Genomic DNA, 12,479 nt, shown 5'->3' with positions numbered 1-12,479 from the left:
GGGAGTAAGGAAATGATAGCAGTGAACATAGACAATGTGGTTGGCATTGAGGGAATTGAGAGAATAGAAATTATTGATAAGAGGACTTGAGAAAAAGACAGAAACTTTTTGTTTTTTATTTCGTTTTGCTTTTTATGGTTTTGTTTGTTGGGATTTGTGTGTATGTTTTTTGAGACTTGAATATATATATTTAAAAGTCAATGAAAACTCCTTTTTGGCTTTCTTTTGGAGACAGGGTCTCACTCTGTCACCCACACTGTCGTGCAACGGTATGATAATAGCTCATTGTAGCCTCAAACTTTGGGGCTCAAGTGATCCTTCACCCTCACCTTTTCAAGTAGCTGGGACTACAGGCATGCACCACCATGCCTGGCTGATTTTTTTGTTTGTTTGTTTTTTAGAGACAGGGTCTCACTATGTGCCCAGGCTGGTCTCAAACTCCTGGCCTCAAATGATCCTCCTACCTTTGCCTCCCAAACCAGCACTGGGATTACAGGCATGAGCTACTGTGCCCAGCCTCAATGGGAACTCTTTAACAGTTGAAAGAAACAGTTTGATAGCGTTAAATCCCAAGAAAGTCAAGGAATTTAGATCAAGTGAATAAGGATAGGATAGGTGCTGGATGGAAATGGGTTATATGTTACATACGAGGAAGCAGAGGGCTTCCTTTGTTTGTGACTATGTGTGAAAACGAGGTCACTCTCTCCGAGTAGATCATCTGCTGAAATAACCAGTAGTAAAAGGGTGGTGAGATAAAGGTTAAAGGAGAGTGAATAAGATTTGCAATTGTCATTGAGAAGAAAGGCAGATTTTATTGATCAAAGAAACATAGTAACATCATGGGAGTATTAAGAGTCCATTTGAGTTAGGTGGCTATGAATTCACCAGAGAATCAAAGCGTCATGTTGTGAAACTTCAACATTTCGCCATTCGTGGACAAGCATGAACAATGCAGACAGTTGAGGTCATTCAGGAATGAGATTATGCCTTTTGAATAGAAAGGCAATGGACAAAGGAGAAAAAGCAGTGTTTTAAATGATTTAAAAAACTCTGAGCTAGATTAGAAGAAGTGAAAAAATAAGAAATCTGATGGCCTGGGAGACAGTGCAGGGGTCAGTGGACTGCAGTGCTTGCTGAGGATAAGGGAATTGTTGTAGTGTAAAAAGTTGCACCAACCCGCTCAGTGCACAGGTAATTGTTGATAAAGATGTCTGAATTATCTGAGAGAGGAAACATGATAACAAGATCTAGGGGATGTTTGGATGTTTGTGGAAATAGATGACTAAGACAGAGTACGGAAAAGGTCATCGAAGATAACTAGTAGCTCAAGGAACTGAAAAGGGACTATTCTGACTAGGTCATTCTCATAAATGTTGAAGTCACTCACAATAATGGCACCCCTGGAGAGAAAAGGCAGCCAATGAGGCAGGTACCAATATCAGAAATGAATGATGGAGAGTGGCCAAAAAGTCTGAGGATAACAGGGGCAGAGACCACAGAAGGTAGTATAGTGAAATAGCCTCAGAGAAGCACATTTTTTAAATGAATAAATTCAGCACCAAAAGGTGCATAGCAACTTTACCTCTAAGTTCTGTTTTCAGAATAACATTTAAACCAATGTGATCCATCTTCTCTAATAACCAAGTTATGTGTACAATCAAACATTTCATATGGCTGACTTACAGCAGCACAGAATATCAAAATTACCTTAGTTATGCCATTAATTTTGTGGGAAAATAATTATTAACTCTTCCTTATATTTCTAAGCAAAAAGACTTATCTAGAGCAGGGGTCAGCAAACTTTTTCCTTAAAGGGACCAGTCTGCCACAATTACTCAACTCTGCCGTGATAGTATAAACCAGCCATAGGGAGTAACTAACTGGTGATATTTCAAATCCCATCTGTCCTATTTCTGTATCTATTGTTCAATTCATTCTGGACTCAGGTGGAGGGCTGGGGGATATGGCAATTATGGGGTCCCTTAAAAAGCCAACAATTATTTCTTTTAGATTTAAAAAATAAAGATAATCAGCTAAAGGCTGGTGATTTTCCATTCCACCAAGAGAACACTGAAAGCAAGCACTCACCTGAACATATAGTTCTCTGAGTTCATATTGAAATTTCTTGGGATCTGTGGTAATTGTCACTGGGCCAATTTCTGTGAAGATAAAAATGACATAGGTCAATAAATAGTAATCAATGGCATTAAAGACTTCATTGTGTTTATGGATGGCTTTTCACTGTGCACTACATGGTTACTTATTAATAAGAAATAGTAAAATACCAAATACTCTTTCTCAACGTGTAGCTACCAAGGAATAACTTATAATTTACTGTAAAGTATGCATATCTAAAAGGGTAAATTTTTAACCATAGGAAATGCAAGGAGGAGTAAAATAGTCACAGGACAAAGAATCAGGAGAGCACAGTTCCAGTTCTTTCTTACTCTCACCAGTCAGTAAATATTTATTAAGCACCACTTTGTTGTTAGAATTTAGATGAATCACTTATTCATCCATAATTCAGTTTCCCCAACTTTAAAGTGAAAATTTGTTTGCAACCTTTCTGTAAGTCTTAACTCATTCAAAATAAAAAGTTTGGTGCTAAACAAAAAAAGAAAAAAGTGAACATTCACTGCCTATCCCATAGGTTTTTAAGAATTTGGAGATGTGGCCAGATGCGGTGGCTCACACCTGTAATCTCAGCACTTTGGGAGTTCAAGGCGGGCAGATCATCTGACGTCAGGAGTTCAAGACCAGCCTGACCAACATGGTGAAACCCCATCTCTACTAAAAAATACAAAAAAACTAGCCGGGCATGGTAGCACATGTCTATAGTCCCAGCTATTCGGGAGTGGAGGTTGCAGTGAGCCGAGTTCATGCCACTGCACTCCAGCCTGGGAGACAGTGAGACTCCGTCTCAAAAAAAAAAAAAAAAAAAAGAAAGAAAGAAAAAGAATTTGGAGACATGTAGTTGCAAGGACATTAACAGTGCAGGAAATAGTCCCTATAACTTTTTTTCTCAAGGCTGGGGTGGCTGAACCTGGCTATCGCCATTCTCCTGAGCTGGCTTTGACCATAACTACCTTCAGGGTTGTGGCCATCCTCACAATTGCCCAGATGTACTACACAAAACTACTTCTTCCAACAGGAAAATGTGGGGCCACTGCCTTCCCTGGAGAGCCAAGACTTAGATCATAAGTCAGGTGAATAGAAGGATCCCAGATATCATAGGTTAACTTGGAAATCTGTATATACATCTATATTCGTATTTTTGGTTGGACCCAGCATGTCTAAAGTAAACAGTTCAATCCCGAGCTTATTCTCTTTAAAAAATAAATCAATTCTTAACATAGATAAACTAAAAGTGGCCATTTATGGGTATCAATTACTTTCCCCAGAGAGAATCCATGTATTTAAGTAATGGTATTAAAATTCATCTGGGTACTATGAGCTTATATATATCATCTTAAATTCTCAGGGTGGATGAAAAGCTTCCTATCTTATATAATGAAGGTATAGACTCATTCGAAACTATAATGTGCAACTACAATGCAAAATTATAAAGATACTTAACATTTAGCTTTTACAAAATGTTTTCTAGCTTTAAAGGCATACTGCTCAAAAAAGAGCTTATAACTCCAAAGAATAATACTTAATTAGCCAAACCTTCCATAACAAGCTACATATGGTACAAAAACAGACTGTAGTATTTTAAAAGTAAATGAGACAAATTGGAAGGGAGGTACAATTTGTCTGCCATAACCCATGTAATTTTTCTTAGAAATAACAGGAAAAAATGCCTCAATCCTTCACTATAGATTAGACACTTTGCATTTTGCAAAAGGAGTGGAGAAGCAATTGGAGAAACTGTGAAAACGCAAACATCTGCATTCCATACAAAGCAAAATCATCATTAACCACGTCCCAAGTATATGGAAAATGGGAGAAGCCTACTCCCTCAAGACTAAACAAAGGCATACTTTGCAAAGGAATGCAAAACAGCAAAGAATATGCCAGGCAGTTACACCCTGACATATAAATTGTCAGTAGCATTGTCAAGCCAAGCTTCTATATTCCCACATTGCATAATACTGAAATAATCTAAGAATTTAAAATTCAAGAAGTAGAAAGAAATACAAAGAATACTAGAAAAAAACAATTATATAATAATAAAGAGTGTAAACATGCAAGGACATTCCCTATAGTAATAAAAAATATCTGTGAATATATGCCTGCTCTTCAAGAGTGGGGATCAAGGGATGCTATTAAAATAAGAGGACCAATTAGCCTTCATTTTAGTTAACCAGAGACTCTCAAATATCCACCTGTTTTCAACAAAGATAGGAAACCTTTCTTAAAGCTCATTATATTTTTGCAAACCATACTGGACAGCTGAGATAAATCTTTATCAGTTATGAAACATACTCAGGAGAGGTAACAGCTTGCTGAGCTGTCCTATCCCTCCAGCTGTAAGCATCCTTTCCAATTCATTTTAATTGAATGATATGACTATTTGGCAAAATCAGCCCTCCTCCCTTTCAGAACTTGCTTCCATTCCAGTCTTTCTTTTCACATAACAGAGCCCTGTGCCAGCTGTGTCATTAGCAATTTCCTCTTTTCTTCCTTTTCACTCATGCTGGTTTCATCCCCTGCCAAGCCTTTGATGACATTCAGCAGGTACAACTTTGTCCTCTCTTCCTGCCTGAACATGGTCCTTCAGCGCTTATAGAATTAAATGGGAACTCTCAAAGGTAATCCAGGCCCTCACTACAAACTTCAAACTTTGAAGCTATTGCACTTGCTTACCATTTCCATCACTGTCCCCTTTGTCTTTCTCCTGCCCACGTACCTGTCAAGTCTATAAGGCCTGACTTAAACCTTATCTTTTTTAATATTTTGCCTTTTCTCTAATTTGCTTTACGGTCGTCCTGATAACATTGTTATAACCGGAAGTGGAAACAATAGAGTTGTATATTTAACAAAATGCAGAGATCATTTCTACGTTACTCCTTTTATTTTATCTACTTGTTTATAAAGAAAACTCACGCATAAAAAAGAAAATAACCATCAATCTCAAATATAAATATAGAGCTAGAAAGGGCATTAAAGATTGTTTGGTTCAATCCCCTTACCCCACAGACAAGAAAACTTGAGGTCCAGAGACAATAAAATTGAAAAACTTTGGTAGTGAAGAAAGAGGTGAAGATATCTGATAACATATTTTATGTTGAGTGACCTATGCAGCTTGCTAACTTTCCCTGTTTTCCAACATCTCCATTCTGTGAATTATATCAAGACTAACATCCTTCTCCTTTCCTCTGGACTATGGGCAGGATGAGCTTCTTTGGAGTCCAGAATTTTAATATGATACACACAGTACCCAGCATTCTTTGTTGTCACATGCCTATATTTTTTTTAAGTTATTTGTTGTTGTTGTTGTTGTTGTTGTTTTAAGACAGGGTCTTGCTCTGTCACCCAGGCTGGAGTGCAGTGGCACTGTCATAGCTTACTGCAGCCTTGCCCTCCCAAGGATCAAGTGATCCTCCTGCTTCAGCCTCCCAAGTAGCTGGGACCACAGGTATGAGCTACCATGCCCAGCCAATTTTTTTATTTTTTGTTGAGACAGGGTCTCATTATGTTGCCCAGGCTGGAGTGCAATGGCATGATCACAGCTCACTGCAGCCTTGACCTCCCAAAGCTCAAGCAATCCTCCTGCCTCAGCCTCCCAAGTAGCTGCGACCACAGGTATGAGTCACCATGCCTGGCTCATTTTTTCATATTTTTTGGAGACAAGGTCTCACTATATTGCCCAGGCTGGCTGGGTGAATACTTTTTAATAGACTGAATATCCCTCTTGCCTTGTAAATACTATAATCAACCACACTAAGCAACTTCGCTAGAAAATTGCCTCTCAAATCTATTTAACAAAAAGACGTTGAACACCTACTGTTTGCAGTTGCCACTGGTGACAAAGATGAATGAACATGAACCCTGTCCTCAAAGTCTCACCAGTCTAGTGAGATTAAAATGTAGATATGTAATTATAGTATGATGTAGTAAGGGCAGAAATAAAAGTGTGGAAAAGGTAGTGTAAAAGCACTAATTGATAGAGACTTTTTTTTCCAGAAAGAACCAACGGAGATTTAAAAAAGGATGTGAAAGTTCTGGATTTCAAATTAGTTAAAACGAAAGTTATTTATTCACACTGATTTCTTTTTAAGTTCTATATATCAAGTTCACAAGGTATTCACATCTTGTATCAAATAAGTTATTACATATCACTATCTATATTTGCAATAACTTGTATAATTCACAATACTCTATAACACATGCTGACCCACTTTAAGTCTTATAACAACCTCATAGAGTAGGTAGGATATAAGTATATAGACAATAGAAGCTTAAGTGATTAGCCAAAGTGGCCCAGCCTCTTTAAGGGCTACCACTATACCAAGTGCCAGCGACATGATAGCCAGCATCTACCATATGATACTATTGATTGCCTGATTGCTTTATTCATACCTCACTTGACTGTCAGCACCTTGAGGGGATTAACTGCCTCAGTATACATTCAGATTTCCAGTAAGTGCTTGAATATAGGAGGAAGGAGGAGAATGACAATAAAAAGAATAAAGATTAAACCTAGGCCTTCAGATTCTTTATTTCTTGCTTTATCACTACATCATGGAGCCTCAATGCTATAGCTAAAGACCATGCTAAAGATCAGTGAGGACACTGATTAATCAACTGAAAAAATTTCAATTTCCTATGTAACCAGAATGGTTTATTCTTTAGTTTAATCAAGTAAAGATGATACAGAAAACTGATACAATTTTTCATATATAACTTATTTTTTAAAAAACAGTAAGGCAACATGTATTATACAAAAATAAACAATTTTTTTGTGCTTCAGAGACCATTTTTTATTTAAAAAAAAATAATGTCTGAAACTCTAAGGAAGTCTTTTCTCTTTTCAGTAATTTTATTATTTCCCATTTCCTAGGGATTTATCAGATGGGTTGGATTTATTTCCAGCATCTCAGCTATTGTTCTCTTAATCTGAGTTGCTGGGTTGTACTTAAGAAAATAATGGAAAGAAATTCACAATGTAATATTTTCTTTCACTGCTTCATTTGGCAAGATCAATATCCAGCCTCTCACTTCCTTTTTCCTTTCCACTAACAGACTTCTGCTACTTGTAGTTTTTCTTTACTCAAAGCGGTTCCTTGATAATGAGAGGAATATTTACTGCTGCCTTCTGGGGTCTAAACACTGCCTAGATATAATTTAATAGCCATTTTCCCAATTTTTTTGTTTTTTTAAAAAAATATATTGTTCTTAACTTTATATTGATATACATGAATAAATATATGAAAAGCTAAAACAAGAACCCCCTGAGCTGCATTATGAACTAATCAATATTTTCAAGGCATTATAGAAGAAGCTAAGAAATATATAAATCAGATTATCTGCCACAATTGAAATACAGTTGAAAACTTTAAAAACAGCAAGCTAAGTTAAAAGAAAGCTAAACCAGCATCTGAGAAGAGCCAAGTAGTACAGATACAAGAAGACAGTAAATTTTCTGTGTCCAAAGAGGATAGTGAAATCCATGAGTTGTAGGAAAATACACCATGAAGGCATCCAGGAAGAGACAGGGTATGAGTTGGAATATGAAGCGAACACCAAATTAATAGAGGGTGACAAAAGAACAAAGAAATCCTAGGCATGGGGAAGTGGCCTCCTTAAAATGCCATTCATGAGCTGAAAGTCAACATGTCCCTCCCAATTTCTAAAAATTCTACTCTTAGTCACTTAATGTAAGACAAATCGATTATAATGTCCTTTATGTGCAAAGATGTTAGTATAAATATACATATTCAAAGCATTGGGGATGTTTTCTGAATTAAAAAAATAATAAATTATGTTTTCTGCTTTAGGATACTGCAAAAAATCAGATTATTATATCTACTCTTACTGTTTTCAATTTATCTACAATACATGCGTTCCATATTTCTCCATCCTTACTCAATTATAATGTTGCTGTCCAGCACCATTTTTAAATGATCTTCATCTAATCGACAAACACAGACAATAAAATGACGTATTTTGTGTATTTTATAAAATCAGTGAATTCATGCACAGCATATTATCTAATATGGCTTAAATAGCATTCTGTTCCACTTCCAAAGGGATTATCCACTTAACAATAAGAGGCATGATAGCCTTAAATATATGCATTGAACAAAATTGCACATAGTATATGTATAATGCATGGATCATTTCGCTTTACGGACTGCTGAATGAGATGTAGAAAAAATTGTTAACATAAATTCAGCAATGTTACACAGATGTTTAGAACAAGAAGCAAAGAAGAACTCCTTAATAATGAACACAGGGCTTTGAGGTATATAGAGTAGGATGTTATTGCTTAGATGACTTTGGCCAGAGCAGCAGAAAGCCCTCTTGCAAAAAAACAGTCATGGGATTTTTATGGCCAACAAAGTTCAGACTCTCAGTTTTACATGTAATCCTAAATGTAAGATGACATTTTTAACATTAAAATACACCTATGCACTGATAAGGCATAATCAGAGATACAAGAGAACATATATTTTAAGTCATGCTATTTAACAAGATTTCATTAACAAGCTTTCCAATGTTATCAAGCTTTCCAACATTTCCAATGTTTTATACGCTGAAAGCAAACAAAAAGAAAATAAATACCATCTTCAAGAATATTTTTGAATTGAAATAATTCTTATTGGGATATGTGCTTTAAATTTTAAGATAAGAATACTGTAATTCATTTCAATGTTTTAATTGCTCTTAGACAATTCCTTAACATTAATATTCTTCCAAATAAATCTAGTCATTAGTTAGGGATAAAGAAAATAAAAAATTATGAAGGGAGAGGTAAAATGTTGATGAAGAAGAAAAAAGTCTGTTTGCAAGTCCTTAGAAAGGAATCATTAATATTGTTGAAATTTCCAAATGTTGGGAGAATAGACCTAACTTCAGCTTTGGTTGTTTCCACAACCACCAAACAAATGTATGCAGCACTTTGACTGTGTTTTCAGAGAAAACAAAACCATATTTATGAAGCAAACATTTTATTCACAAAAATAGGGGAATCAGAGACATTGCTAAAAGTATGATAGATGTCTGGGTGTATATAATATGTGTATTCCCTAAATACTTGCTTCAATTCATTCAACAAACAGGCAGTATACACACTTAGCAGAGTTCAAATTGTCAGAAGAAAGTATAAGCAAACAAATACTCTTAAAGAAAGGAGTCTCGATTATAAAAGTCAGAAATATCTGGGTGTGTCTTACAAATTTAAGAACCAGCTGCATGGATTTATGATAAGGTCCTGCTTTCAACGGGGCTTCACCTTGGGGTCTAATGCTTTGCAGTAACTGTAGGGAATTTTTTTTTTCTTTTGGATTTGTGTTTTGTAAGTGAAGTTCAATGGGATGATTGACCTTGGCTCACGGATGGTCCCACCTCCCACCACCACAAGATTCTCTGCTACCTGCTCTCCCACTTATAGATGCCCAGGCCCTACTCAGTAGCCCCATCTCTGTTCCTACAGTCTGTCACCTTTTTTTTTTTTTTTTTTTTTTTTTTTTTTTTTTTTTGAGACGGAGTCTCGCTCTGTCGCCCAGGCTGGAGTGCAGTGGCCGGATCTCAGCTCACTGCAAGCTCCGCCTCCCGGGTTCACGCCATTCTCCTGCCTCAGCCTCCCGAGTAGCTGGGACTACAGGCGTCCGCCACCTCGCCCGGCTAGTTTTTTGTATTTTTTTTAGTAGAGACGGGGTTTCACCGCCTTAGCCAGGATGGTCTCGATCTCCTGACCTCGTGATCCACCCGTCTCGGCCTCCCAAAGTGCTGGGATTACAGGCTTGAGCCACCGCGCCCGGCCCAGGCTGTCACCTTCTGCCCCAATAGGAACCTGTATATGGGAACAGAAAAGACTGGGGGGTATAATGCCCAGCACCATCTTTGAGTGGGGCATGGAGGTGGCAAACCCCTCTCCAGGCTGGCAGCACCATAACACACTAGTAGAAGCCAGAGGCCAAGTCTCAGTGGGGCAAGCTTTTCATTCACTTCCAATCCAGCTACCAAGCACACCTCAGCGCTGAGGCTTAAAGATCCCTGGGGGTCGCCTGTCTGTCAAGAGTTGGGGTGGCTAGCCCATGGAAAGAGGGGATGTCTGCTTCAAATGGATCTGTAAAGAGCACAGAGCCTAGGGCTTGTGCTGGTGGGAAGGGGAAACTGGCAACCCAGGCTGCCTAGAGGTGAAGCACAGCCTGTATCGTGAGGAAGAACCTTCTGGTGCCCACATGGGTCTGCATTTGCCTAAGAAGTGTCCAGATGCCCAGGGACCTCCCTCTCAGGCTCCAAGCCTAGAGGATCTTCTCTTCTAGGTGCCAGCTCTCTGAAGTCTGGCTTAACTTACTAGCAAGAGTTTTACTATCCTTCATTGTGTGCAATGCTAGTTTTAAAATGCAAATAACAGAGCATTTGACTGGTATGTAGATTCACTCAAATTATATAATTCCTGTTTCCTGGCTGATCCCAGATGGTGCCTACAGCTGGCCAGGAAAGACAAATACAAACCAGATTGAGAATACTGAAAGAGGAACCATTTACCGTATTATCCTAACAATAGTATGTTGTTCCAATTTATCATGACATTGGGTTAAATAGTACTCTCTACTGAAAAATCTGTTTTTTTTTTTTTAACGAAGAGAGAAAAACCATGTTTATATAAAAGAATATATATCAGATCTATATAAAAATAACATTCTACCGGCCGGGCGCGGTGGCTCAAGCCTGTAATCCCAGCACTTTGGGAGGCCGAGGCGGGCGGATCACGAGGTCAGGAGATCGAGACCATCCTGGCTAACACGGTGAAACCCCGTCTCTACTAAAAATACAAAAAACTAGCCGGGCGCGGTGGCGGGCGCCTGTAGTCCCAGCTACTCGGGAGGCTGAGGCAGGAGAATGGCGTAAACCCGGGAGGCTGAGCTTGCAGTGAGCTGAGATCCGGTCACTGCACTCCAGCCTGGGTGACAGAGCAAGACTCCATCTCAAAAAAAAAAAAAATAAATAACATTCTACCTTTCAAAGCAATATAAGAGATCACAAAGGAAAATACTGACAGATATAAATATAGCAAAAAAAATTAAAATCTGAAATATATAAAACCAGATTCAGCAGCATTTTTATGAACAATTAAAATAGATTAAAACCTATGATATCTGAAGAGATTATTCAACTTCATAAGAAAAAAATAAAATACCAAACACTACATGAAAGGAAAATTTTTAAAAAAGCAAAAAAACAACAGGAGCAAGGTCACATTTAGTCATAGTGAAAGAGATGCAAACTTCAGCAAATTTAAAGAAAGAAAACTTTTTTGAAAGATTATTAATCAAACTAGTGTCATGATAAACCTGGAATATTTGTAGTGTTGGTAAGATTGTGAATGGTTACAACATCTGTGAAATTTACTACAGTTACATCTATTACAAGCCTTCAAAGTATTTTGTGATACACATATGTTCATTACAGCACTATTCACAATTGCCGAGACATGAAATCAACCTAAATGCTCATCAACAGTAGACTGAATAAAGAAAATGTGAGAGATACACACACACACACACACATACACACACACACACCATGGAACATATACCATAGAATACCATGCAGTCATTAAAAAAGGACAAGATCATGTCTTTTATAGCAACATGGATGGAGCTAGAGGCCATTATCCTAAGCAAACTAACAAAGAAACAGAAACCAAGTACTAAATGCTCTCACTTACAAGTGGGAGCTAAACACTGAATACATATGGACACCAAGAAGGTAAGAATAGACACCAGGTCTACTTGAAGGCGGAGGGTGGGAAGAGGGTGAGGACTGAAAAACTACCTATTGGGTACTATGCTTATCACCTGGGTGGTGAAATAATCTGTACACCCACTACATGCCATTTACCTAAAAACAAACCTTCACATGTACCCCTGAACCTAAAATAAAGGTCTAAATAAAAGTATCTTATGATAAAGTCATTTCGCTCTTTGTTATAATTCACTGGAAATAAAATGACACGGACATTTTCAGAATATCAATAAAGTCAAAATGGAGAAATGATTAAAAACATATAATTCTCTAAATAATATTAGGCATCAATTAAATTATTGTTCAATGGAGAAAAATAAGCCAATGTTTATTATATAATAAATAAAAAGACAAAACACAGAATTGTATATATACTTTAATTGCAATTATTTGCAAAGACACATGTACATAAGGACAAGTGCTGAAAGGTAACACCAGAGTAAAAATTAATGTTTGAAACTAATAGAATGAGTATTTTTTATTTTTCTAAATTTTCAACTTATTGTACTGTTACATAATCTAAGAAAAAAAAGGAATTTCACCTGATCACATACAAG

The 12,479-nt window shown here is 37.3% G+C and overlaps 1 protein-coding gene across 4 annotated transcripts in view; it reads right to left on the bottom strand.

Moving 5' to 3' along the window:
• The window catches only part of HMCN1 (hemicentin 1), a 454,750-nt gene that overhangs the window by 345,853 nt on the left and 96,418 nt on the right, over positions 1-12,479 (bottom strand). For all 4 annotated transcript variants that reach the window (XM_015447093.4, XM_015447120.4, XM_005540243.5 and 1 more), the window contains exon 2: positions 2,089-2,159. In XM_015447093.4, the coding sequence (XP_015302579.3) occupies positions 2,089-2,159 (71 nt within the window). The remainder of the gene's footprint in view (positions 1-2,088; positions 2,160-12,479) is intronic.

The sequence above is a fragment of the Macaca fascicularis genome, chromosome 1, assembly GCF_037993035.2.
Source record: "Macaca fascicularis isolate 582-1 chromosome 1, T2T-MFA8v1.1".
In the NCBI taxonomy this organism is placed as follows: Eukaryota; Metazoa; Chordata; class Mammalia; order Primates; family Cercopithecidae; genus Macaca; species Macaca fascicularis.
Note: the sequence above shows the minus strand (reverse complement) of the source record. Positions and strands in the feature narration are given on the sequence as shown.